The sequence below is a fragment of the Dermacentor andersoni genome, chromosome 4 (assembly GCF_023375885.2).
Source record: "Dermacentor andersoni chromosome 4, qqDerAnde1_hic_scaffold, whole genome shotgun sequence".
NCBI classification, from domain to species: Eukaryota; Metazoa; Arthropoda; class Arachnida; order Ixodida; family Ixodidae; genus Dermacentor; species Dermacentor andersoni.
The window spans coordinates 58,757,963-58,784,604 of record NC_092817.1 but is presented as its reverse complement, the minus strand read 5'-3'; the positions used below and the strand labels follow the sequence as shown (position 1 = coordinate 58,784,604).

The 26,642-nt window shown below is 42.8% G+C and overlaps 1 protein-coding gene across 8 annotated transcripts in view; it reads right to left on the bottom strand.

Moving 5' to 3' along the window:
• The window catches only part of HERC2 (E3 ubiquitin-protein ligase HERC2), a 180,132-nt gene that overhangs the window by 23,641 nt on the left and 129,849 nt on the right, over positions 1 to 26,642 (bottom strand). For all 8 annotated transcript variants that reach the window (XM_055073822.2, XM_055073825.2, XM_055073824.2 and 5 more), the window contains 13 exons: positions 25,872 to 26,069; positions 24,709 to 24,999; positions 23,974 to 24,055; positions 21,286 to 21,426; positions 21,109 to 21,199; positions 18,131 to 18,308; positions 12,467 to 12,720; positions 11,316 to 11,460; positions 10,029 to 10,254; positions 6,070 to 6,256; positions 5,113 to 5,341; positions 1,066 to 1,215; positions 818 to 1,000 (listed from right to left, as the gene is read on the bottom strand). In XM_055073822.2, coding sequence (XP_054929797.1) covers positions 818 to 1,000; positions 1,066 to 1,215; positions 5,113 to 5,341; positions 6,070 to 6,256; positions 10,029 to 10,254; positions 11,316 to 11,460; positions 12,467 to 12,720; positions 18,131 to 18,308; positions 21,109 to 21,199; positions 21,286 to 21,426; positions 23,974 to 24,055; positions 24,709 to 24,999; positions 25,872 to 26,069 — 2,355 coding nt within the window. The remainder of the gene's footprint in view (positions 1 to 817; positions 1,001 to 1,065; positions 1,216 to 5,112; positions 5,342 to 6,069; positions 6,257 to 10,028; positions 10,255 to 11,315; positions 11,461 to 12,466; positions 12,721 to 18,130; positions 18,309 to 21,108; positions 21,200 to 21,285; positions 21,427 to 23,973; positions 24,056 to 24,708; positions 25,000 to 25,871; positions 26,070 to 26,642) is intronic.

The window sequence follows — 26,642 nt, the reverse complement described above, 5'->3', positions numbered from 1 at the left end:
CTGGCGCCCATGCATTTCCAGGGGCCCAACCTTTCATTATTTCGATCCTAAATTTGCTCTCACCAGATAACTTGAACTTACCAGTCAGCATGCATGCGCCTGACTCCTATGGTGACCCCTATAGCGACCCCTTTAGTGGCAGTGCCTTTCTCGGCAGCAGAGCTCAGGGGACAGTGAACTTGTTGAACACACGTCATTTCCCGACGAAAACAGGCATTTTCAGTACACCTTACGAATATTTTCAAGCAATAACCGTGGATCACGGTGTCTGATTACGGTATTTACCAGATTCTGACGCGTGTAATTTTTTCTTCATTTTTTTCCCCCAAGAAGATTGGGCCGCAAATCAACTGTGCGGTTACGAAGCCAAAACTGCCTTCACGGCATTCGTACGCTTTACTGCATAATAGTGTACTGCGGCAAAGCTGACTTTTAAAACCATGCGGCGAAGCCGACTTTAGAAAACCAGCCACATTGCACAACACATAGACCCTTGCCCATCTTTCTTGCAACAAAATCAGGTGTGCATTAAATTTTCACTTTGTTTAGAAGCTTTAATGTCATGGCTACATTAGTTTTCTACTTTGGAAGCACAGAAAGTGGGCAGGTGTTTGTTTCGGGGACGTGTTAAAAGTGGGTAAACAGTGCCAAATGAATCTGTGGTGCGTATTGGCATCTTTTCTGCACCTTGTTTAATTCTAACTGTCGGATCATTCGATCACTTTCGTCAGTCCTGTCAGGGTCGAATTAATGAAAGTCCACTATACCATCATGAAAGAAAAATGGTTCTGTAAGCAGCTTAAATATGTTAGCATACCAGTGGATTTGCTTGTGCCATTGCCTTAAGGACATCTGAAATTGCATCCTTTGCCTTTTCACCAGCCCGGCCAGCAACAGCCAATTTCAGCAGGTCAACAAGAGCTCGGGCATCTTCAGCTGTTAACCGGGCAGTAAATTCATCAAGAAGTGAGTGGATAGCTTCCGGTTCTGCTGGTGTCATCTGCAGAATCAAAAGTAAAGTATTTCTCAGTATCACAAGCTACAAAAACATTGATGCTTGCTTACCTGCTCCGAAGAAGAAAATGTTGCTGCAAACACACTCGCAGCAGCAGATGACATCCGTGACGATAGGCTTCCAGAGCTCGGAAGTGAAGGCACAGATGAAATCATCTCGGCAGCACGAGTTTCGCTGTCATCTGACCCAGACAGGGCTTCCTGCACATAAAATGGAGCTTGGTTCATGAACTTCATAAATTTTAAATGCAAAAAGTGTCAGCTGACTGAAATATGCTAAATATGCACTCATGGTGCCCCTGTGCGGCCCACAAAAAACTAAGAAAACTAAAATTAAATAAAAAACAAATGCAACAAACAAAAAAATGAAAGGATGCAGAAAATGAGAGAGAGCAATGCTTCACTGTCACACAGGATGACAGAGCACAATTCCCGCTCTGTTGTCGTGTGTGACACTGTGGTATTGCTTTCTGTCATTAGAGTGACCTTCAGTCCCTTCAATTGACAGTGCAAAAGTATTGCAGTCGCACCTATATACATCATCATCAGCCTGGTTACGCCCACTGCAGGGCAAAGGCCTCTCCCATACTTCTCCAACAACCCCGGTCATGTACTAATTGTGGCCATGTTGTCCCTGCAAACTTCTTAATCTCATCCGCCCACCTAACTTTCTGCCGCCCTCTGCTACGCTTTCCTTCCCTTGGAATCCATTCCGTAACTCTTAATGACCATCGGTTATCTTCCCGCCTCATTACGTGTCCTGCCCATGTCCATTTATTTTTCTTGATTTCAACTAAGATATCATTAACTCGCGTTTGTTCCCTCACCCAATCTGCTCTTTTCTTATCCCTTAACGTTACACCTATCATTCTTCTTTCCATAGCTCGTTGCGTCGTCCTCAATTTAAGTAGAACCCTTTTCATAAGCCTCCAGGTTTCTGCCCCGTACGTAAGTACTGGTAAGACACAGCTGTTATAAACTTTCCTCTTGAGGGATAATGGCAACCTGCTGTTCATGATCTGAGAATGCCTGCCAAACGCACCCCAGCCCATTCTTATTCTTCTGATTATTTCAGTCTCATGATCCGGATCCGCAGTCACTACCTGTCCTAAGTAGATGTATTCCCTTACCACTTCCAGTGCCTCACTACCTATTGTAAACTGCTGTTCCCTTCAGAGACTGTTAAACATTACTTTAGTTTTCTGCAGATTAATTTTTAGACCCACCCTTCGGCTTTGCTTCTCCAGGTCAGTGAGCATGCATTGCAGTTGGTCCCCTGAGTTACTAAGCAAGGCAATATCATCAGCAAATCGCGAGTTACTAAGGTATTCTCCATTAACTCTTATCCCCAATTCTTCCCAATCCAGGTCTCTGAATACCTCCTGTAAACACGCTGTGAATAGCATCGGAGAGATCGTATCTCCCTGCCTGACGCCTTTCTTTATTGGGATTTTGTTGCTTTCTTTATGGAGGACTACGGTGGCTGTGGAGCCGCTATAGATATCTTTCAGTATTTTTACATACGGCTCGTCTACACCCTGATTCCGCAATGCCTCCATGACTGCTGAGGTTTCGACTGAATCAAACGCTTTCTCGTAATCAATGAAAGCTATATATAAAGGTTGGTTATATTCCGCACATTTTTCTATCACCTGATCGATAGTGTGAATATGGTCTATTGTTGAGTAGCCTTTACGGAATCCTGCCTGGTCCTTTGGTTGACGGAAGTCTAAGGTGTTCCTGATTCTATTTGCAATTACCTTAGTAAATACTTTGTAGGCAACGGACAGTAAACTGATCGGTCTATAATTTTTCAAGTCTTTGGCGTCCCCTTTCTTATGGATTAGGATTATGTTAGCGTTTTTCCAAGATTCCGGTACGCTCGAAGTCCTGAGGCATTGCGTATACAGGGTGGCCAGTTTCTCTAGAACAATCTGCCCACATATTCTGCCATCAATCTGCCCCATATATATATATATATTGAACACAGATATAACAAATTATCGGATGATACAGTTATAACTCGATATAATGAACTCTGTCAAATCGGCAATTCGCTTCGTTACATAGAAATTTCATTGTATTAAAATTCTTTCTTGCAAATAAGTACAGTCCACAATAGATTTTTCTTGCACAGAAGGGGCTGCAATATTTTCTGAATTATTGGGCAATCATAAAAAAGAAAGAAAGAAATTTGAATTAGAAAAAAGTTCCTTTTGTTGAATTTGAGAGTCAGTAACAAAAAATATGGTTTCATGCAGTGTCTATGATACCTTCACATCTGTGGTACATGTTAAGTGAAGCCAGCAACGCCTTCGCATCCATTCCGCGCTCGCGGCTGATCACTTCAGCAGTTGGGAGCGACTGCTTCGTCTGCCTCTCGCTACAATGCATCTCTGAAACTTGAGATTATGTAACCTCCAGTACTAAACACATGGGAAGACAGCGCAATTGATGCTGTGCCATCTTGGCATGCCCACTCTTTGCACACGCAGCAGATTATCTAGAAAACATGGCCCATGAGCTGCATATGCGCTCAGCCATGCACAGCCACAGCTGCGGCGCTAGAAAAGGAGACATGCACCATTTCCTCCCATTTCCCTCCCATCCCCCTTGTGCACGCTTGATCACAATCGCAATACCGCGAGCTCGCTCCCTTCCATCCTTTCCCCTTGCTCACACGAGAAGACAGCACTCATCAAGCCATCATCCTTCATGGCTCAACCTCGCATGCTTTAACTTGCACCCAAAACGTATAGCGCATGGGGCATGATAGGATATTATTGCACTTGGACTTTATAGGGAACATGATTCTGCTCCGCTTCGGCATTCGCTCTAGGCCACGCGGTGTGTGATTTGAGAAGTGCACTGAGAGGCTCATGATAGGTTTAAGAGATGCTTTGAGAGGCTCATGATCGTCTGCGTCCACAGAAATTTCTATTCATTCTCTCGCTATTCCTTCATGGTAGTAGTGAAATTTAATTATAACAGTTGAACCCCGCAATAACAAAATAGGCAGAAAACGTTAAAAAATTTGCTTTCGCGAGAATTTCGTTGTTACGAAATGAGACAGAATATAGGTAACGCGTCGCTGAACGAAACGCTACTGTCAAAATTCTGTTAGCCTACTTTGGCAAGCATTGCTTGAGAATACAGAACCACACTACCGACAGTAAAAAGCATGCCGCATACATCGATCAGCAGTGGTAGCACTGCCATGGAGCAGTATTCTCAGTCAGCTGCTTTCGGAGGTACGATTACTTTTGCGAGACTTTGCGTAACTCAGCACCGGGCGCAGAGCAACAGCGCTCCTCGCATGCAGAAGCACTTCTCCAAAGCACAGTGTCACCTGTAGGCGCCAAGGGGTCTGGTGCCGAGCACAAAAGTGAATGTATCTCGTATATCCGAAGGCAATCAAACGAGATTATGGCCTGTCACGATCCACCCGGGTTCGTGAACGAGGGAGGGCTCGAGGCACCCTCTGTTAGACAGATGCTCCGCAGCGTGGTGGTGATGAACGATGACTGACCCCCCGAGCAGCTGTGCTCGTCAGTGTTTATTGGTGCGGTGACCAATGTTGCCTACTGAGCCTGGCAGGCCACCGAGCCTGGCAGGCCAACGAAGATTATGCCCGAGGGGGCATAATCTGAGGAACACTGAGAAAGGGGGAGAGGGCAAATATCACACATTTTTATTAAACCTTCCCCAGATCAAATTTTTGAGGAATGCATATATATACATTTTATAAATGATGATTTACCTTTAGATGCAGTGCACAAGCAGCAGCAAACTTGGAAGCGGCAATGACTGACATGCAGCGCATAGTTTTTAGATCACGGTGAATTTTTCACTGACTACTGTTGCCAGTGATTTTGCCTGCTTCAGGAACTTGTCTGCTTGAAGCAAGTACCACTCTGGCGTCACGTCTACATCTGAAGACTTCCAACAGAAAATTAGGAAACCAACGGGCTTTCCCAACCAGAATTTATTATTTGTAAAAATTAACATAGCATTTGTAAAATTGTAAGGCGACTCCGAATTCATAAACTTGACAGAAAATTGGGGAAAATTGGCAGGTATGACTGAGGAATCGCATGCCTGTGCAGTGGGCAGCTTTCCAGGTGGCGGGCTCTCGTGCGTGTCAGCTGTGGGCGCCGAGGGTTCCCCTGAGCCTGCAGCAGTTGTTGCCTTGGCTGACTCTGTTGGGACAGCTGCTGCCTGAGGCGGGTCCTCTGCCTGACTGCTGGTTGCTTCACAGGATGCAGGTCTGCCTGAAGACAGCTGAGCCACACCCGTGTGAGGCAACAGGGCACTCACTACTATGCTCCTGCAGGGTAAACATTAACAGTATAACAGTGTTATAGAGACTCTGAAAACTCAAATAAATGCAACAATAGGGAGTTTTATAAATAGCGTTCCCAAGGGACTTTGTGTACCCAAAACCTAACTACCTCTGTAAACCTTTTGGACTCTTTTGTATGCCTGGCCAATTGCATCCCCTAACTGAGTCCCCTATCGTTAAAACTCCCTGTTTATGGAAGTCAACAAGTGCTCCTGTCATACAGGTGCATCTAAGGTATTAAAAAGTTATGCTGACTGCTGTAAGTCCCTTGGCATGCAACTATATGAAGCAGAGTTGTCACGCCTTTTCCCATAAGGACCTCAGCAGCCATAGACCTATAGAGCTCAAAGGAGCTGCCTGAAAAATTTGTTCCGGCAATCGTAGTACCTGACAACATGAAAACAACAAAAGCCTACAAGATGCAGTAGACTAAGTCGACTACACTTCATAAACATTTTTCAAAATTTAAACAAGGTGTGTTACAGTAGCCTTACTTTCAGACAAACTTTGTTAAGCTGAATTCTCCAATGACCTGAAGAGTGTGGTTATGTTGGCAAAGGATTATTTATAGCACTTATAGCTTTTGATATTCACAGGTTCAACAGTTCACTCAAGATTCCAAAGTAAGGTAGGAGCCATATCTTCATGCTAATGACAGCCTCCTACCTTGAGCAAAGGCAAGAAAATTTATGGGAGAAAGCAGGGCTTCTCACCTAGCGTGCATAATCTGGAGAGCCTGCAGCACCTGGTGCAATGCCTGCTGCTTGGCCTCTATGCCATCAAGTGAAAGAAGAATCTTGGTAAGAGATGGTCTCGCCATTTTGCTTCGCTTTGACTGTGCATTGGAGTCCTGGGAGCTCTCAGGTTCTGCAGCCATTTCTGATGTGGGATCTGCAGAGCCTAACGATGACAGAACATGCAAATCAAGAAGAACTTACTGTGAGAAAAAATGGTGCAGTCTGTTATACTGTAGTTTGTTGGGCTATAGTGGTGGGCTAATGGAGGAACACCTCCATTAGTAAGACAACATGTAAGTGAATATCTGACATCACTGTGAAATACGAAATAATGCTACCAGTGCTTACCCAACCTTGCACTGTTCTAGTACAGACAAATGCAGACGCCAGCACAGAACAATGACACATAAACTTGTTAGCCTTAACTAGAAACATTTGGACCTGCTTATCAATCTATTGGTGCTAAATAAAAATTAACCAATTAACAGTTAACTAATTAACAGTTAACTTATTAACAGATTCATGCATTTATCATGATGCACTGCATTTCAAAGCTGGCACTCCGCTATGCAGAATTAATGTTTTTTTTTGCAATTTTTCTTACCATACATAGCAAAACAGTGGAACTACCTTCCCGTATCGATCCTACCTATTCAAGGTAATGGCCAATTTACAGTAAAACCTCATTAAACCATACCCACTTAAACAGTTGTTTCCTATTAAAAGTGGTAAAGTCAAATCCCCGACTTAGCAGCCATTGAACATAATGCGTTTTGTATCCGCATAAACCATACCAGCTTACTGCGTACGTATCAGTTAACACGTAGTGGTTCCACTTTTCATCATGAAATCACGGCGGTACGGCGGCCCGGTAGAACAACAAGCTTCAGAGATTGGAACAGCCTTCAAGCAGAGATGTAGAGTGCGCTTGAAAGGGTGAAGCGACATCAAAATCAACATCATTTCCGCACCATGCCAGAGTTTGTACCAGAGTCGGAGAGTGTTGAGACCCATGTTGTGGCGTCGTGCAAGCTAGGACATAAACAGGGTTCTCAGCATAGAAGAAAAATTGGACATCGTTCATGCTATCGAATGTGGCACGAAGAAGTCGGTGCTGACACCCGAGAGGGATCTACCATTGACTACAGTGTTTGGCATTTGGAATGCGAAGGTGAAGTTGCTTGGCAATGCTGCTGCGACCATGAAAATATGTCGGCTACGAGGTTCGACTTTTCGAGGTTTGCCTTTTCGAGGTTTGACTTGTCGCCATCGTTGCTTTTGTTATTGCTGGAGGGTCGCCTAACAACAGTGATGAGGGCAACACAGAAAGCGAAAGTACAGGCGGTTCAGGCTCGACAATGGCAGATGTGGCACGTTACGTCAGCCTAATGTGGGTATTTGCTGAGAAGAGGGGGCTGGCAGAAAAGCTGGCTTATAGCTTAAACGAGTTTGAGGCCATACTTGTCGCTGCTAGCCCGCTGTGTCATCAAAAGAAAATAACAGACTTTTGTCGCGCGAAGTGAATAATTACTGCATGTTTTCTGCCCTTTCATCGCACTACCTTGTAGTTCGGTTTTTGACAGGTAAGTGGGCGATCTCATGCTATTTCGGATAAGCAGTACTGCCGTCCTTTTTCGAGCTCCAGCCAACTACGGTTTAATGAGGTTTCACTGTATTAAATGTTTAGTTAACATTGTATAATAAGATACTTTTGTATTTGTATTGTTCATAACTCACCTCTCTCTGTAATGTTTATCTTGCCCTGAAGGTATTGGTAATAAATAAATAAATAAATAAATAAATAAATAAATAAATAAATAAGTAAGTAAATAAATAAATAAGAATAACCATAACATAGGTGGAAAACAATGTGTACAAAACACATGGCACATACAAGTGTAAGTAAAATGGGTACAGAATAAACCAAATTAAGCAAGTAGAACTATCTTTTCATCTAGTTCTTGTGTCAAAAACAAGAAGACAGCACAATATAGGCTCCTACACAATAATTAGTGTTGCAAAATATCAGCAGGTGAAAGAGTGTACACATGATAAGCAATGTTTTAGTGTTGTAAACTGCATAACATAAGTATGAAGGTGACATGAAACATGAAAACTACTTTTAAAACTATCACCATATATTCAACTATGACCATCTTGGCTTTGATAAATAAAAAATGTAGGTTTCTCAGGTATATATATTTAGACTACAGAAAGGACTGAACATAAAAGTAAATACAACTGTACAAAAATATATAGTGGTTTAGCATAGCACTCATATTGGCAATGAACATCTTCACAAAGGGAAAAGAATGTGCATGTAATGGCAAGTAAACATACTGAAATTATGAGTCATTGCCAATTTATAAGTGCAGAAAAATTTATCTTGACTGAACCAAGAGCAAAAAAGAAAAATTTGTTTTTTTGTATATGCATCTTCAACCGTACATTAATTGTTAACTACATAGCAGTTCCTACGAGTTGAAGTCTAACGCCTGTATGCAGAAATACATCTTAACTTGAAGCCCATGCTTGAGTTGACCTAAATGACGGCTACCATGAATGCACCAAAGGAAATGCAATGAGTGCTTTGGGCACGTTCACGCCAGGTGTAATTTAAATCAAGTCAAGAACAGACTTCAAGTTGCATTTTTGAATATGGAGGTAAGTTACAGAGAATTAATTCAAGGTTAGAAGTATAGTAATCCCTCATTCACTGAAACTCTGATATTTCGAAATATCATTTAAGTAGAAATTTCTTTCTAGCTGTGGTTTTAACCCACGTGTTTTTCTCCCCTTATCTTAAAATGTTTTTGTGCCGGACTTCGGATATCTTGAAGTTTCTACTTTGAAAATACCAGGAATAAGGCAACAGGGCAGCTTCGGCAGCGTCGCTGGCACTTTCTTTTTATCTGGTGGCAGGTCACTACCCAAACCAGACGCCGTGCAAGACCATGCTCCCCACTTATATTTCCCCCTTTTGATGCAAAGGCGTCAAATAATCCATTTAGCGAAAAAGCCGGCGGCATCCCACTGGTTGCAAAGCCATGTCCAGAGCGCGCCTCGTGTGCTTATGACGCTGGCTCGTATTTGCTGGCCCGGGCCTCGACGGAGCAGAGCGGGCGAAAGGGAACACCTGCTGCTGCAGTATAGTGGGGGAAGAGGGCAACGCTGCAATGCCACATCACCCTCGTTCTCGCTTTCAGAAGCCTGTGTTATCCGCACGTTCCTCGTCCGCACAAGCTCTCATCTGTATTCTAACCGCACCTTGGTAAGGCCAAATTAAAAGGAACCAAGCATCTCAACATGCTCACTTGCCTGCGGAGTTCATAACTCGAAGGAAGGAACACTTAGCGGCATTCAATAGGACATTAATGCTTTCGCATTCACAACTCATAAGAAGTGCTTGGGTGTCCTGGAATTTTTTTCTGCTTATCACCGCGTGTGCACACTTGCTCGGTTGCTTGCTGACATTTTGTTGTGGCCTCACACAGCAGTTGTGAGCTGGAAGTCGGTCTTTTTTTTGTCCCCCTCTCACTCAGGGCCTGTCAGTGATGCATCAATGCAGTCACAGCATACTAATTGAGACCTTGGGCAAGATGATTGGCACTTTTGAGCAGGTGTGATCAGCCCATGTGCTGTGCCTAAGAGAAGCCAGAATACTAGCCCAAAGCATTTCAGCGAGATGCTGAAATGCTCTTGACCGTAGACGCCGACATATTCGGTGCTGATGCATGGGAAAGTGACCAAAAATGTTACTAGCGGTATTTTGGAAAGGCTCCATGTAGTCTACGCTCAGCCAGAGGGCTTCTATTTTCATCATTTGCTTATCTCGAAACTGCGTGCATCTCGAATGTTTTTTCTGGTTTTTACAGCTTCGAGTTAATAGGGATTTACTGTACATTGATGATAGCCTACATTGAAAACACACCAACCTAATGCAGAAGATCCGAGAGGGTCTTTAGCCACTGCAAAAAGAACTGGGTTGTGGCCATTGGTGCGTGCCGACTCTGACGTCATCCAAGCAACACTGTGTGATGATCCACAAGCTACTCGTGTGACTTTGATTCCATCTAAGCCATGCACCAAGGCAGGTTTGCGGTTCACTGTAGTATTGCCATTGCCTTGCTGCCCGTGGTCGTTGTCACCCCAGGCATACACCTGAAAAATGACAAAACATGCCTCGAGCGTGAGCAAAAATAAACATTGCAGTAGCATACATTGAGCAAACGTATGGCTCCCCTTTACGATTGTCTATTTTTCTCTTGTAAACCAGCAACCACAAAACCCAACCTTGTAATGGCTACTTTCTATAACAACCACCAAGTTACAATGAATACAGAATTCGTAATCCCATTCTGTTGATACTGCTTTCTCACCACTAGCTCTTACCAAATGCTGGACCGCCATAAATATGAGTGTGCTCTCTTGCGAGGGCTGGCTAAATATTCTGACAGAAAGAAACAAGCGTTCATACAAACAAAAAACTTCATGGTGGTTGTGCGTTGCTCCCACCACTGCTCATGAGCCTACAACTTCGAGAAAGAACTGGCTTTTGGGAAGGCGAAACCTTGTGTGATGATGATGAAAAACGTTTATTTGCTCTATTTTGCAGTGATTTTTGCGGCTTCAGATGGAGTCTTCCATCTTCTCTCCAGGGTCGGTTCCCCTAGTCCAGGGCTCCGCTGAGGGTAGCTGCCCTGCGTGCACGCCTTACTAGTCCTTGTTGGACTTTCAGGATGTCGCTGGATAGCATCCTCTCCCACTGTTCCGCACTCGGGTTTTTTATTATGGCTAGCCCATCTATTTTCTGGCAAGCCCATGTGGTATGGTATAGGGTTGGTTTGTCTCCACACCATGGGCACTTGCTCTCGTACTGCGTGGGGTAGATCTTGCTTAGCATGTTTAGGCACGGGAATGTTCCAGTTTGTAGCTGCCGCCATGCTACGGCGTCTTCTCTATTTAGTTGTTTGTGAGGGGGCGGGTATTTTCGTCTGATGCCTCTGTAGTAGTTTAGTATCTCTGAATAGCTTTGGGCTACCGGCTCGGGTTCCTCAGCGGGGTCGGGATTGTTGGATGCTCGGTTTGTGTGAGCTCCCTTTGTAATGTGTAAGCATAATATACTTTCAAAGAATGACCAAAACAATAATCCCCCCCTGTCGCCTACTTTCACACAGGTCCTACATTACTCATGAAAGAAAACGCAAATGAACTTGACTTACCTGGCCTTGATCAGTCACGGCAAGGCAGTGCAAAGCTCCAACAGACACATGAATGACCTTTTTCCCCTGAAGACCTTCTACCAGTTGTGGCTTTCGGACATGGAAGTCTGTGCCATGGCCAAGGCGGAAGTAGTCCCCTTTGCCCCTGATGAAAGTTCAATGTACAAAAATTATTATATTTTTGTATCATATCAAGACCACCTTGCATCCACCAAGAAAAAGATGTGCACAGCCTAACACAAACATAACGCATAGTCTAAATGCCTGGCATAGCACACAAAAGGGTATTGAACCTAAAATTTAGAAGAAAGCAAGATTTCACAAGGGATAGTTAGGACAGCCAATGTCTTGTGACTAACTAAGGCTCAAATGCACTCCAAGAAACAAGCAACACAAAGTTGTGAACAATAATTTATATCTTTTAACGACACCACAAAAAATATATACAGTTGCTGGCCATTTGTTCAGATAGCCAACCCAACATCGTAATTTCGTAGCATCAGATGTGACATGACGTATAACAAATGCCTCATTATGTGAACATGAAACTTTTTACTACTATCATGAAATTTCAGTTACATGCCATAGTACTGGAGTTCAAAGCTGAGCAAAACTTAATTACCGAGTTTTCTATGAAAATGATGTTATAAAACGGGATAAAATTACTTTTCTGTTGAAATATGTTTCTTCACAATGCTTAGTGGTTCAAGCATTTTCACAATCCTCTCTGCATCTTAAGAATCAGTTGGTCACTGTAATGGGGCTGATGAAGCTGCCACATGAGCAGCTTTTTTCTCATTTTGCCCCTCAATACTGTGCTTCGTCTTGTGGAAATAAACCATACCATACCACTGTGCATGGCAGAATGCCATACAGTTGGCAGCCCATACTACACAGCGCTGTGCCGAGCTTACTTTCTATAACAGGATGCCAAAAGTTTTGATTAACAACACTGGCTTTCTTGTAGCCCATGTAATTAAATCACAGTTTCAATGTACACATATGCCTACAATCATGCTTTGCAAAGGCAAAGTGCTCAGCTTCAGAAACAGGCATTGCAGAAAAATAAAGTCACACACACACAGAAAGAGAAAGAAAGAACCATAAATGCAGCTGTACCCTCAAAGGCCAAATAATAGTGTCTTCCTTACCAAGTCCACACTTGTCCTGATCGGGTGAGCGCAAGTGAGAACTGCGCCCCGCATTCAAGCTGGCAGACGCCCAAGCCCTGCAGGCGTTCTACAGCATGGGGCAGGCTGCAGCCTTCGCTTCCACCTCGTCCCAGCTTGCCAAAGTCCCCGTCGCCCCATGAGTAGACTGTGCCGTCTTCGGCCAGGGCTAGTGTCTGAGCGTCCCGGCTACCGCATGCCACTTGCACAATGCGCTGCCCGGACAGTGCCAACACCTGCCACACAAGAGTGGAAGCAACACATTCTGTGTAAAGTCAACGGGAGCTAAAAAAAAAATCAGGAGTGTAGTGTGCCATAAATATACTACAGTTGTGTGAATATTCAAAATTTTTATAGTATAGTCTTTGATGTTCCATTCGTACTAAATTTGAGAATTCACTCGTCAAAGTTGTCAAATATTCGTTTCTGTTCAAATACTATAAGGAATAATAACAGTTGTTACAGCTCACAGGGAAAAAGACTTATGAAAGCACAGACTCTTCTAGACAATTCTGCTGTGAAAGAAGAGCGATTGTTGTACAGACGCCCCAATGACTAAGCGAACGCGTGCTGATCCCTTTTGCAAAAAAAGTTTCCAGTTGCTCAACAAGCATGCCTTGCCTTAGAAGACAGATTACAAAATTTTTGTTTCAATTTAGGCAAAGCAATTTATAGCTTGGTCAATCTCACCCTTGTTGGATTCCTTTAAACTGGAGCACAGTGCTGTAGTAGTATTACACTTTGGTCCTTCAAGGAACACAACTCTCTACAATGTGCATGCGGTGATTCTGTTTCATTGCTGCCCTTGTTATGGCACACCAGATGCCATCACCTTTCAGTTATTTCACATTTACAACCTTCTCAGCTGACCTGAAACCCAGTTGTTAATGGCATCATATGTATAAAATAACGTAAATAATACCCCTGTCACACGGGCACTATAAAGTCTTTTGAACAAAAAGACTTCTCCCGAAAAGGAGTTTCTCCTGCAGACATACGACAGGGAGCGATCTCTTTTTCAGAAACGGTCTTTCATGGAAAGGAAGTTCGTCGATCTCTTTTACAGCCGAAAAGGAGTGGCCTTGGAACCAGTGGGTGCCAGCAATTATTGTATATTAAAAAAAAAAAAAAATAAGCAAATGCCTATTTTTCTGTCACCTAGGCTCATCGTAAAAAAATATATTATGTCTCGCAGAAGGTGCAGTAAACCCAGTAATGCTCATTTTCTTCTGTACTCTCGTAAGCAGGTTGAACGGGTCGCGGATGTCACGTGATGACGCTTACAGATGTGCGTTGTGCGGATGAGAAAAACTACGCGCAGCATTGTGAGCATTGATGGCCAATGCCGCTGACGAAACAGCCCTAGGTGCACGCAAAAAGCAGCGGCTACCATGGTCAGAGAGGGAGACGTGGATGCTTATCAAGCTGTGGGAAAACAACCTGTACTCCTTACGTGCGCACCCTATGGCGGGAACGCTGCAGCCAACGCGAGAAAAGAAGCCCAATGTTACCAGACAAACTTGTACACTTTGCTAGTCCTGCAAACGCTCTTTAAAGTACGAGAATAAATCTTTGCTATAACGTTTCTTAATCTGGCATAGTTAAACTTATCTGAAAAATGTGTAATACAATAAGCTTTCACTTATATATTTCGAGATAGATCACTTTAAATTGCCCGATTTTGTTTCAAACAGCAGCACCATGCTTTCGGTAGCGTGTCCAGAAGAAAACACTAAAAAGAGATTGTCGGTGCTGTGTGTCTGTTGAACAACACCTCTTCATTAAAAAGTCTTTCAACTTGGTAAAAGACTGCTTACGTAAAAGAGTTTGCGTGCTCGTGTGACAGAGGTATAAGCCTTCTTGCCAAATGGACTTTACACAACTTTCATATTTCACTTAGTTCAGGAACTGGAAAATATTCTGTATTTGATTTGATAGTCAAAGACATCAAATCAGATTCAGAGTCAGAGTCAGAGTCAGAATCAGAGTCAAAGACAGATTGAAATGCTCATGTTTGGTAAGTCATGCTCACATGCTGGCCTTTTGCCACGGTCAAGCCTGCCTGATGGCAATAAGAGGCTTTCAAGAATTCAGCAGATAACTTCGATGCCATGTAAAAGAGGAACACCGTATTTACTCGCACAATGATCGCACTTGCGTAATGATTGCACCCCTGAATTTTGTCGGCAAAATTAGATTTTTTTTAATGATCGCACCCTGAACTTGTCGCAGCGATTATGTCATGTGCCAAGTCTAGCTAATGATGATCGCGCTTACCATCCATCGAATGCTACGCGAACGATTCTTGAAGACATACCAAGCGGTCTGCACGCACCCAACATTAATAAGCAGATGCCCTATTTCATTCCTTTCATCACTTTCCGCACTTCCACGAAAAAAAAAAAGCTAGAACCAAACTTGCCTTGGCTATATAATTTGTAGGCTTCATGATGGTTTTGGTCAACAATAACATAAAGGGCGCCTTTCAATTTTTCTCGTCTGCACTCATGGGCACGCAACAAATCGCGAGCAACAACGATAGTGGCCACATTTACGCTCGTACGTTAGAAGTGTACCCTATTCATATGCCGATGCTTGTAAAGCAAGCAGCTAAGATATTCACCCACCCTTAGCGGAAACATGCCATATTAGGATAGCAGTGAAGACAAATGCTGCAGTTTCTGCAGCATGCCTGCCATGTGTTTCTATGTCACTGGCAGCTAAGCACGCCCATCTCTGTTTCTCGCCCCTCAAAATGGACATGGCTACGTTACTGTCACAAACTTGCCGATATTAACGATAATATTCATTACTGATACGGAAAAAAATGTTTCAGTGCGTTTAATGTACTCATGAGAAGAAAAATCGTGTTCGGCGCATTCGGCTTGCTCCGCCGGCTGCCATTTTTGTTTTGGTGTCTCGCACTGACAGCGGCAGCCGCCTGCTTGCCATCCCGCAGCAAATGCGGGATGAAAAAAGAAAATGTCAATTTTAGTGGGAAATTTAACCCGTGTAATGATTGCACCCCTGAATTTGCGTCAATCTTTTTGGACAAGAAAGTGCGATCATTATGCAAGTAAATATGGTATGACACATTCTTTACATGTTGTCCAAGTTATCCTATCTACAAGTGGCAACCAATTGGTTCATTTGAAAACCATATTGTATTAGAAGCATAGTAGACTTCGGTTAATTTTGACTCAGGTTAATTAGATTTTTGGGTTAATTCGATCCTGACTTAAGGCCAGCGCCCATGCATTTCATTAGTCCCAAATTAAAGTGTGCAAATAGAGAATAGTATATTTTGAATTGAATATTGAATGGAATCAATAAAAAAAGTCAAATATTGAATCAGGTATCGAATATCAGAATATTTTCACAAAATGTAATGTGTACAAATTTTGGAAAAAAAGTACGGTGCTGCACACACTTGGGAGTCTTGTAGCATTACATAACAAAAATTTAGCAAGCTATCAGTAGCTTAGGTACACAGAAATTGGTACTATACACAGTATGGTCTACTCTTATTAGAGAGAACACCAAATTATTGTGCCAGCTCTGATTAGAGTTCAGTTCTTGTATATGAAGGTCTGAATAATATACATATATTTTTTTTTGTCCAGAGAATAGAATCAAGTGCATTTCTTTCCTCTAAAACTAATGGATCAGTGACATTCTGTTGTACTAAATACTGCTGAGGTTCCCAATTTAATAGTGAACGTGTGCTTTGTGGCAATCTTCTATCTATTGCGTAGAGGCTTTCCAGTTTTTCTTCAAAATATATCCGTCCCAACTTTACGGCAGTTGGGTAAGGTGGGTTGTCGTAAGGCCAATCTGCGCGACAGACGAAAGGATCGTACATCACGTGACATGATCGCCACTCCACACGCATCTGGCACAAAAGGTAGAGCCGGCACTGTCTGTGCCTTTCCACTGTAAGGTCTGACATGATTTGGAAGATCATGGCAAGTTTGCACGACGCTCGCTATCCCTCACCCTCCTTCGTTCATAAGCCATTTGTGCAAATGCATGCAACAAAGTAATGACACTTTCGCGATCGCCATGTAAATCCAAAGCTAGTCTTGTGACAGGTTGCTCGAAGCTACAAAAAGCTACCAATGTGTGTCTACAATGCTGGCGAGAACACGAGGCTGCCGTACGGTGTGTCACAAAGATGGCGGCCATGAACAACTTTGTTGCCATCCCATGCACTTGCTTTCATTTGCAAGGCGGTCTGTTGTCGTTCGGAGTGTTGTAAGGCTGCTGCAAATAAATAAGTGTCGATTTGGCACCAAACAATAACTTTAGTTGCCAACAGCCGATGATGAAGTGCTGTTAGGCCTAATGACCTAGGCAGTGTGGCCGTGGCGAAAATTCACCGCCGTTTAATGTGGTAACGGGCTGCCCATCACAAAGTGCTCGCTGCTAATAAGTTTGTGCAGGTAGCTCATCAGTGATCGGTCCCAAGAACACGCATGTGGGTTAGATTGACGGCTGTTGAAGCAGTGTGAAATTCATCACCACATGTCCAACACAACCTGCTAATCAGCCTGATCTTCGCACATTCTTTGCATTTTACAAAATAACTGCTGCTTTTGTAGCCATTCCATCACATTATCATTTTTATCAGTCTTGTCAACCCGGACAAATCTTGTACCGACAGAGGTGGCTCCGACCAACGGGGCACTGGTTTGCAAATTGCAGCGTTCAGGCAATGTGTGTACGATTCCTGCATCAGGCCGACATTGGAGAGCCCTTGCTATGACTAAGTCTGCTATTGTGTCAGCCTAGTTGGCCTGCTTGTGGCACGCTTGGCACTCCTTGTGCGCTGAAAATAAAGTGAAACGCTTGCTTGGGCAGCATCGCGCACGGTGGGATCCACGGCACATGTGGACTGTAGGGATCTCTACACCGAACATACTGAATATTCAAAAAATCGAATAGTACATATTTGAGTATTCGTACAACCCTAGTTCCAAATTTTCATTGTTTCAACCCTAAATTGGCTTTTGCCAGATACCTTGAACTTGTCCAGTCAGCACAACTGTTACTGACCCCTACGGTGACCTCAATAGCGACCCATTTAGTAGCAGCATCTATCTTGACGGAGCTTGTGTGACAGTTAGTGCATTGAACATCATCTCCCATCGAAAATACCATTTTTGGCCCACCCTAGGCAAATGTTCAAGTGATCAGCTAAATCACAATGTATGGTTACGGTATTTACCCAATTCTAAGGCGCGCTTCCTTTTTTAAGGTTGTGCCAAAAATTGCCTGTGAGGTGCTGTCATGGTCGAATTGACGGAAGTCGATCGTGATGTGTGACATGCTGCCATACATGAGCAAAGTCTAGATGTTGTGACTGAGGCATCACGCTAGCAAATGTCTGCATATCACAGCATCAGGAAAAAGAAGTAATATAATAATAATAATAATAATAATAATAATAATAATAATAATAATAATTTTGTTTATAATACAGCCACACACCAACGAATTAGGACACGCACTGCATTGGTAAAACATGAAACACATGCATCTGTGTGTTGCATCCCTCGATTTCAAGTTGTATGTCTAAGAAAAAGAAAAGTGCTTGTGGTTTTCACATTTTTCCTCGTAATTGTACATTAAGAACACTCAGTTCACCTGCTTTGGTCTTAGCTGGGTCAAGTTGTCACCATGCCCTAAACGGCCATACTCGCCGAGTCCCCATGTGTAGAGCTCGCCACTGGAAGTGATAGCCGCACTGTGGGAACTCCCACAGGAAATGTCCCTCACACGCTTGGACTTCAGAGCCTCAACGAGACGGGGCCTTTCACAGCTCCTGAAATTGCAGGACATGTCACATGTGATCAATGTCATCACATGGCCTTCAACATGACTCCGCTTATCTCTAAGCTGCTACAGCAACAATCACAAAATATGCAGGTGAATCCTCAGATAATGCAACTCTAAAGATTTAGACTGTGTGAGAGCCATAGCAGTGTAGCGAACAACTTCACCTTATATTTTCTTGAGCTCCCTGCCTACCAATACTTTCTATGGCTTTTTTCTTTCACTGCCATGACATTGCAAGCTTAACAATATTCATCAAAGGCAAAAAAAGAGGTGAGAATCAGTTTTGAAAAATTTGGCTTGAAGAGTCTTAGTCCCACGCTATAAAACACAACATTATGAGAGCACACAGTTTTTATTGAATATAAAGAATTTATTTAGGCAAGTATGTTATTATGGCATTTGAAGATAAATATGGAAGATGGGTATAAAGTCCCAGCATCAAGTACATGCAACTGTACTTTGAATTTTTAGACTACCCACTGAAATAAATAAAAATTATATTTAGTTTTTACTCATCTATGTACAATAGAACCTCACTGATACAATCCTGCTTCATACAATTTCCCGATGCCAACGTCCGCAATTGAGAACACAACAAAATGACCTAAACATGACCCAATACAACCACACGTTGTCCTGCTCAAACCTGGACCATCAAATCCAAACCATCCAGTGGGCTGAGCAGATCGCCAGGGCCTATGAGCTCCTGAACATCTAGTGCACCCTCTAGAAATTCTATAAATAAAGCTTAACTGAACCGAACCAATACAGTTACATGTAATTCTTACCAGTTAATACAATCCTGGAAAATACGAGCTTGTGGCACCAACATTCAGTACAGCACCAAAGTGCAATCGTATTACCTGTATGTTTCCCAGCCGCTAGATCCCAAGTGAACAAGAAAAGGTGTGAGGTACGCACAATCGACAGAATAGGTGCTTGCCATGGCAGCTTATCACCTTGCGATGTGAAAATGCCAGCATGCACTCAGTTTCCTCTTTCAGCACCAGAAAATCTCCTCGCAGGTCCTCACACGTCACATTCACAGCTATTGCTGCCAACCCAATTGCAATAAACATCTTCACCTATTTGTTTCACAGCGTGTGTGTTGTAGTGCCTTCGGAAGCATAATGCGTGCTTTTAATAGGTGTAACTCAAATGTGCCACCGTTTCTTGGTGCAGGCACGCAAGGTGAGCATCATGTTTCGCTCTGGCAGATCCTATTCCGGCGTCGCCTACCAGGTCGATTTAGTTTTGCTTTCCCATTGCCGCCTTAAAACACTATGCAATCGCAAAGCGACAACATGCGTCTTGGGATGCTTGGGCCCTACCAGCTCAATGCGCAGTGGTGATGTCTCGTGCTTCAACACTTTGCGCAACACGTCACATTACGTAGATGTCCCCTACAGTTGAGTCTGCCAAATTTGGGGTGAATTTCGTTGGTATGTTTTCCCGCCTAGTACATATTTAATTGAGATTTTATGTGAAACATATGAATGAGGTTCTATGTACTGTATTTTATTTGAACCATTTATAAACAGTGGTCTTGAACTCTGTATGTGCACCCTATCGCAAGAAAATAAAAACTAGCCAGCTGTTGCTGACAACAGCCTGTGAGGAAATAGTGGCGGCATGACTGAGAGCTTTCTCACTCCTGGCTGGAGGTGAGGTGAGGCAAGATGCGGTTCTCCGTGGCTGCGCATATTGTAGCTGCCAGAGAGAGGACCAGATGGCGCAAGTGCAGCAGCGAGGGAAAGGAAGATGCGGGTGACACGAGGTGTGCGGTTGGAGGCGTGAAATGTGTTTGAAGAGATGGGAGAAAGCGAATTCCACCGTCCCTTTCGTTTCCAGAAACGAAAAGTCTGTTGTTTTCGCGGCGAACTAGACCCCATCATTGCGTGCGAGGGAGCCAGTGGAATGATGTTGCCTGTTGAAAAGCTCACCACTGTTCCCGTCGTTTTTTTCTTTTTTTCCTGCTGTGTGCGACACCACCTAGCAACCACACAGAGAAACTAATAGTTATAAATTGTAGTAGTTGTATGTATTACTATTTGAGAATGTGTTTAAGCTTGAGAAGAAAAAATACATTTTTTATATAATTATTTTATTCATTAGAAGAGGAGAAATATTTCGGTGTGTAGTATACTGTCTGCAAGCAGATGACAAGCGAGGCACGTAAACTTCTGGAGAATTCACCGCTTGCCGATTGGCTGCTCTCTCCCTCACGTTCTCACAAAGTTTGCATACTACCAACTTTGTTATGTTGCAACAACCGAACAGAATGCATTTTTAACAACGATCTCTGATAATGCCCCAGGACTCAGGAAAGTGCTTATGCAGCTTCGTTTTTCACCTACGTATTTCTTCTATGCTCATGGGACCACAGGAAATAAATTTCGACAATGATGATGGCAATTATAACTGTGCTGATGTTATTTTTATTTGTATTGGCAACATTACAGCTCTTATGTTAGCAGTTACTGCTATTTGCTGCTTTGTGTTGTACCCCTTGATATGGCCTGCAAATTTTATTTGTTCTCATGGGCTTGACATACAAAATACTCATGTAGGGCTTTTGTGTAATCACGTCACTTTTTGCTTGTGTAACATAGCATTTTCTTTCTTTGCTCCGCTATTTTGGCTTTAATGCACTGTACATGCCACGAGTGTGTGTAAACTATGTAAAATGAGCAGGATCCCGTCAAGTTAGCCCATGACCAGCTATCTGTTTAGCTATCTAATTTTGTCATTATGCCAACAAAAATACCTGAATCAAAATGACTCACATTCTGTTGCCATGGCCCAACTTCCCATCATCCCCTTCACCCCAAGAGAACACCTTTCCATCCACGGTCAATGCAAGCGCATGTCTTCCACCTATGAGAAGTTGAGGTCGGAAATGAAGTACATATATTGTGCAGCGTACTACTATATGCCAAAACATGAGATCATTTGGTGCTCACCGGAGTGAACAGCCACTTTCCTAACCACATACTGGCCAAGTGCTGTCAGCTGCCGAGGTATGGACACATTGTTGCAATGACCAAGACCAAGTCGCCCGTTGGTGCCTTCTCCACAGGCATACACTTTGCCATCATGAGAAACTGCAATAGTGTGTTGAAAGAGCACAGTGAGTATGATACAGTAAGAGGCAGACATATCAGCGCTGCTATCTAAAAAAACATCATATCACCAAGGTGCTGACACAGTGATCTTTTGTTTGACAGTTTGAAAATTAAAAGAAATTTATGAGGTTTATGTGCCAAAACCACTTTCTGATTATGAGGCATGCCGTAGTGGAGGGCTCCGGAAATTTCGACCAGCTCGGGTTCTTCAACGTGCACTTAAATCTAAGCACACGGGTGTTTTCGCATTTCGCCCCCATTGAAATGCAGCCGTCGTGGCCGGGATTCGATCCCGCGATCTCGTGCTCAGCAGCCCAAGTTTGAAAATTTTGCATAAAGTGTTAACATTAATAGACAGGCGGCAATTGACAATAAATGTAGCAAATCAAAATGATATTAGTATTTTATTGTGTCGTTTGAAGGAATGACACAATAGGCAGGCAGTCAGAGAATTACTCTTTTGGGCAGAAAAATGAACTTTCACTCAGTGAGCCTTAACTCTTTCGTTACAGCGAGAAAATGGTAGTTTTTTATAGTTCTCAGAAAAAAAAATTATTTACCACTACAAATAATATTCCAGCACACATTGCCCGATAGCATATTGCACATAATGAAGTGTTTCTTCCAAAAACAGAAGTTGCCCCCCCCCCCCCCCCCCCAAAAATAACTTATTACGTAAAACATAAAAATTCTAGAAAGTGCCATTTTTGCTGCCAGCTGATAAAAACAACAATAAAAAGACATATCTACAAAAACATTAATATCAAAGGAAATTCAGAATAGACATTTCTAAGATAAATAACCCAGGAATAGTGCCTGAAAAAATAAATGCTCAATACAATGCTGTTCTCCGTATACAAAAAAGAAACTAAGACCAGTTCATTGCTCATGCCATGCAGTGAAGCAGTTCCTGGATTTTGTGAAGCATAGGTACACTCCAGACTTTTCCCACAAAACATCTGGTTTTTGTTCAACTTTGTGGTCCTTGTAACAAATTTTGCAGTTTCGCCTTTTTGGCGTCTTGTGAGGATGGTCTGATGAGAACTCCAAGGAACCTACTTCACCAGCTCGCCTAGAGTCATGTGCCTCTTCCAGAACTAATCGGTCTCAGCGTAACTGGGCAACTATAAGATAATGCATCCAAGCATATCTGTTTACATTTTTGCAGATTGTCTTTATCACCTCTGCAGAGAAAAAGAGCAGAAAGCAATCCCACGCCGTTATAAACAGTCTTGCTCCGATCCATAATGCTGGGCCAAGATGTGCTGTGGGCGGTTTTCTTGACGTGAAGAGAAGTTTCTTTGCTGCCGATGGCAGCACATAATAACCAAGCAAAGTATGCACCCTGGAGATAATCAGTACAGCTCTCAGGTTGTGCAAAAAGATTGGCAGGTAAGTGCGCACAAGGAAGAAGACTGCTCAAGGCCGTAAAGGAAACTCGCCGGTGAACAGCTGCAAATGTATCATACTAACTTTTTAAAACATTGTTGCCGTCAGAGCTTGAATCTTCTTTGATGTCACCTTTAGAATCATAACTAGAGTTCGCATTCCTAAATTGAAGTGCGGGTGCGGCATAGTTTTGAGCACAACGCTTTTGTTGCGACACAGCCATGCAGGACGACGCCATGGGAGCGACTTTTGACAACTACGCAGTGACACCTGCAGCGCCCCTTGCCTAAATTTTACTCAAGAAGTGGAACCAAAACTCTTGGAAACTGTTTGAAAATGCCAGGTCCACATGTTGGACATGCGGCTGACCTTCAGAAATACACTTTGGCAGAATAACACGACTCGGACTCCAAAGCAAAGCTCACTAGTGAACAGCTAGTGTCATTTTCGCTTAATTATCACTGCTTGGCACTGTCGGACGGCAAAGCCGGCGTTATAATTTAATTCTTGACTTTCTGGGAGACATTTGATTACAAAATTTTGATGCTAGTGCAGTGTAATTTTGAGCAGGATGCTTTTTTCTCGAGCGTGGCAGAAGGTGACAGCCACGCCTCTTTTCCCTACAACATACAAACATTAGCTCGCAGAAAAGTCTGTCAAAAATCACAACACTGCTGGAGCGAAAAAATTTAAACTGATTCTGAAAGTTCAGTGCCTGTACTAACTACTGGATGGCCGTCTAAGAAACGGTTCCAACATGTTGAAATCTGCTATCTAAAGCATCAATCAGCGGTGATCAATTTGAATAGGCGCGGTAACGAAAGAGTTAAGGAACTGTTTCATTGGCATAACACTTTTTACAAAGATGTGTAACTGTGCTGTCAGCAGTTTCGTCATATGGAACGACCAACAATAATAAGAGTGCATGACACAAATATCGATCCTTGAAAGTTTTGGTGCTTTGGAGCGCCGTTAACATGTTGTTTGTAGTCAGGGTTGACTAACTTGTCACACAGTCCGACAGAGCCGTTAGCAACAAAATCACAAACTATGCGCAAACAATTCCATCTTTATGATTGAAAGAAACAAACTAAACTGGCTCACTTCAGCTAAACAATAAATATCATGAAGCCTTACCAATGAAAAGACTTTTTGAACCTCCAGCTATGTGCAATGGCTTCAAGCATGAAATGGCTTCTGAAAATTGAGGCAGTTTCACCTGAGGAAAGAAATTTTTATGACGGTCAAAATATGATGTCTCTGAAAATATACAGGCGAAACAGTAGAGCGCCCACTGTGCTGAGTGTCCTAGTTTCAAAACACATAATTATCTGAGATGCGAAATTATGTATTATGCAAGTACAAAAAATATTAACCACATTACCTGATGAGTTACCATGAACTCAAAACTTTTGGCATGCAAACACCTCCAGCTATAAATGCTTTTTTATGTGCTTATCTCTTGCCTGGCATAAAGAGTCAGATAATCTTGAAAATACCCACTGATTCATGCACACATACTGATCACTTCCTCTCACTTAGTATTTCACCATCTCATATGCTTGGCTAAGAACATTTCCCTAATTTATAATAGTAAAGTGCTGCAAGGTAATAATACTATATCTTGTCTGTTTGAGTGATTCAGTGAAGCGGTGGTTAAGCACATAAATTTATAGCAGCATAATATTTCTTACATAAGCTAGTCCCAGTGTCATGATACTATCACTTACAAATGATGCTTGTTTTGTTGTGTTATACCATACATGTAATACGACTTCCAACATGTTGAAAGGCAGTCATGCACTTCTGTGAGGCAAGGAGTTGGAACTGTGAATGAAAATGAACCACCTGCGAGCAACAGGTGCTGCCCACCTTTGAACCTTTCAGTCCTCCTAGCTGGTCTTTGTCATTGAGGCCCCAAACAAAAACCTTCGTCTGAAAGTCCTTGAAGTTCTCAGAGGCTCGGGCAGCTCTCTGTGACTGCTGCTGCGTGCCCATGACAGCATCCTCAGTGTCCTCCCAGTCCGAAGCAAGGTAAGGAAACGTCGGTGAGAAGTCTTCATCATCCCCACGATGGCGTCCCAAAATGGAAAGGCCATGCACTTTGCAATCAATGCCAAAGCTCCGGCACTCACGAATTCCAATCTCAATGAACCGGTAGTACTGCAAAGCAAACAAATTGAACACAAAAAATATGAAATGATTCCATCACTGTGCTGCTGTGACATACTTAGCAAACTATATTTAAAATTTTTTTTATGCAACCCAGTGACCATTAGCTGTGACAACTGCATCACGAGGTTTCCATCAGGAGCAATAATATTTCTTTTATGGTGCCTTTACCCATGCTCTCTTGCTGGGCATGTTATCATGTGTCATCATGATAGTTATAATAGTGCAGGTGAAAGGAAGAGCCAGTTATTCTACTACACAAACATTGTGATGATCATGTCTAGGTGACAAATAAGAAAGAGACAGCAAACGCTCTGTTGGCTATTCAGAAACTTGCAATGTATGTAGACTCCACTTATGAACAGGCTGAAAAGACCCTGAAGATCTGTCCAGCTTTTAACAATTGCGTTCATTGATAGGTTTTACTTAACATACAAAAGCAACACTAGGACTATAAGGTGGTGGAGGGCTCTGCTATAATTTTGACCACATGTGGTAGTTCAACGTACACCTATACCTTAAGTACACAAGAGTTTTTGCTTTTTTCCTTATCTTTCTAGAAAAATTTCATGTTAATAGAAGTAACGCGAACCAAGGGGAGAGTAAACAAAGTTCCTTAGCTATTTAGATTAGGACGATCTAGCTTAACAGAATTCATGTTAGAGGGGTTATACTTAACGAGTCCATCTGTTTGCTGCCTACTTTTGGGCCATAAATTATAAGCGAAACCACAGACTGTTCAGCTGGAGGAAGCAAAAGTCCTTTACTAGCTCATCAAACATCTCATTACACCTATCTTGGCCTTTCAGGCATCCACAGGCACATAATGAATAACGGTTCAAATTATAAGCATTCATACTAACCTCTCGCATTTCAGAAAGGAGAGTGATCTGGCTGTCCGTCGACTCAACATGGATGGTGCGCAGTTCGGACATCCACGTGAGACACGGTCCGCCGCTCACAACTATCAATGAAGGCATGTAGCTCGAGTCTGCTGGGTCAACTGTCATCCACAAACGCTCAATAAGGATGCCAGGGTGCATCTCCAATCGTATCCAGTGCTGCAACAAGAAAATGCCATAGTCTAAGTTTTATTGTGATGATTCTCGACAAACCCTTCAGGAGAATACCAAGGCAATTTCACTGCACAACTTGGCAGTCTGACCTACCACTGAGTAGAGGACAGAGCTTGAAAGAAGTATTTTTTTACCAAGTGAAAGAACAGAACAATGCCCACTTGCCCCATGTGACAATGAACCCATGTGGAGGCATCATGTTAGCTACCATCTGCCAAAAGGAGTGTGTACTGCTGCACATTTCCCTGTGTATGCTTCTTTTACTGGAAACATAGCAGGCCTTCCACCTGCAAGCTTACACCAAGTGACGAAGCAGATGCCTTCTTGCAGAAGCCATTTTTCTATGCCGGTGTACTTATAATGCAGTAAATCTCATCTAGGGTTCCTAGAATTTACTGAACAACTACAAAGGTTAAAACACAAAAGAAATGGTACAGCTTGTACTTCAAGCTATCATGCAACCACAAGCTCGTGAGTTTCGAAAGCGCAAGGCATGAAAATTTTGCTTCCTTGAACAATGCCAAACTTCAGATGACATTGCTCATACTCTGTGTCAAC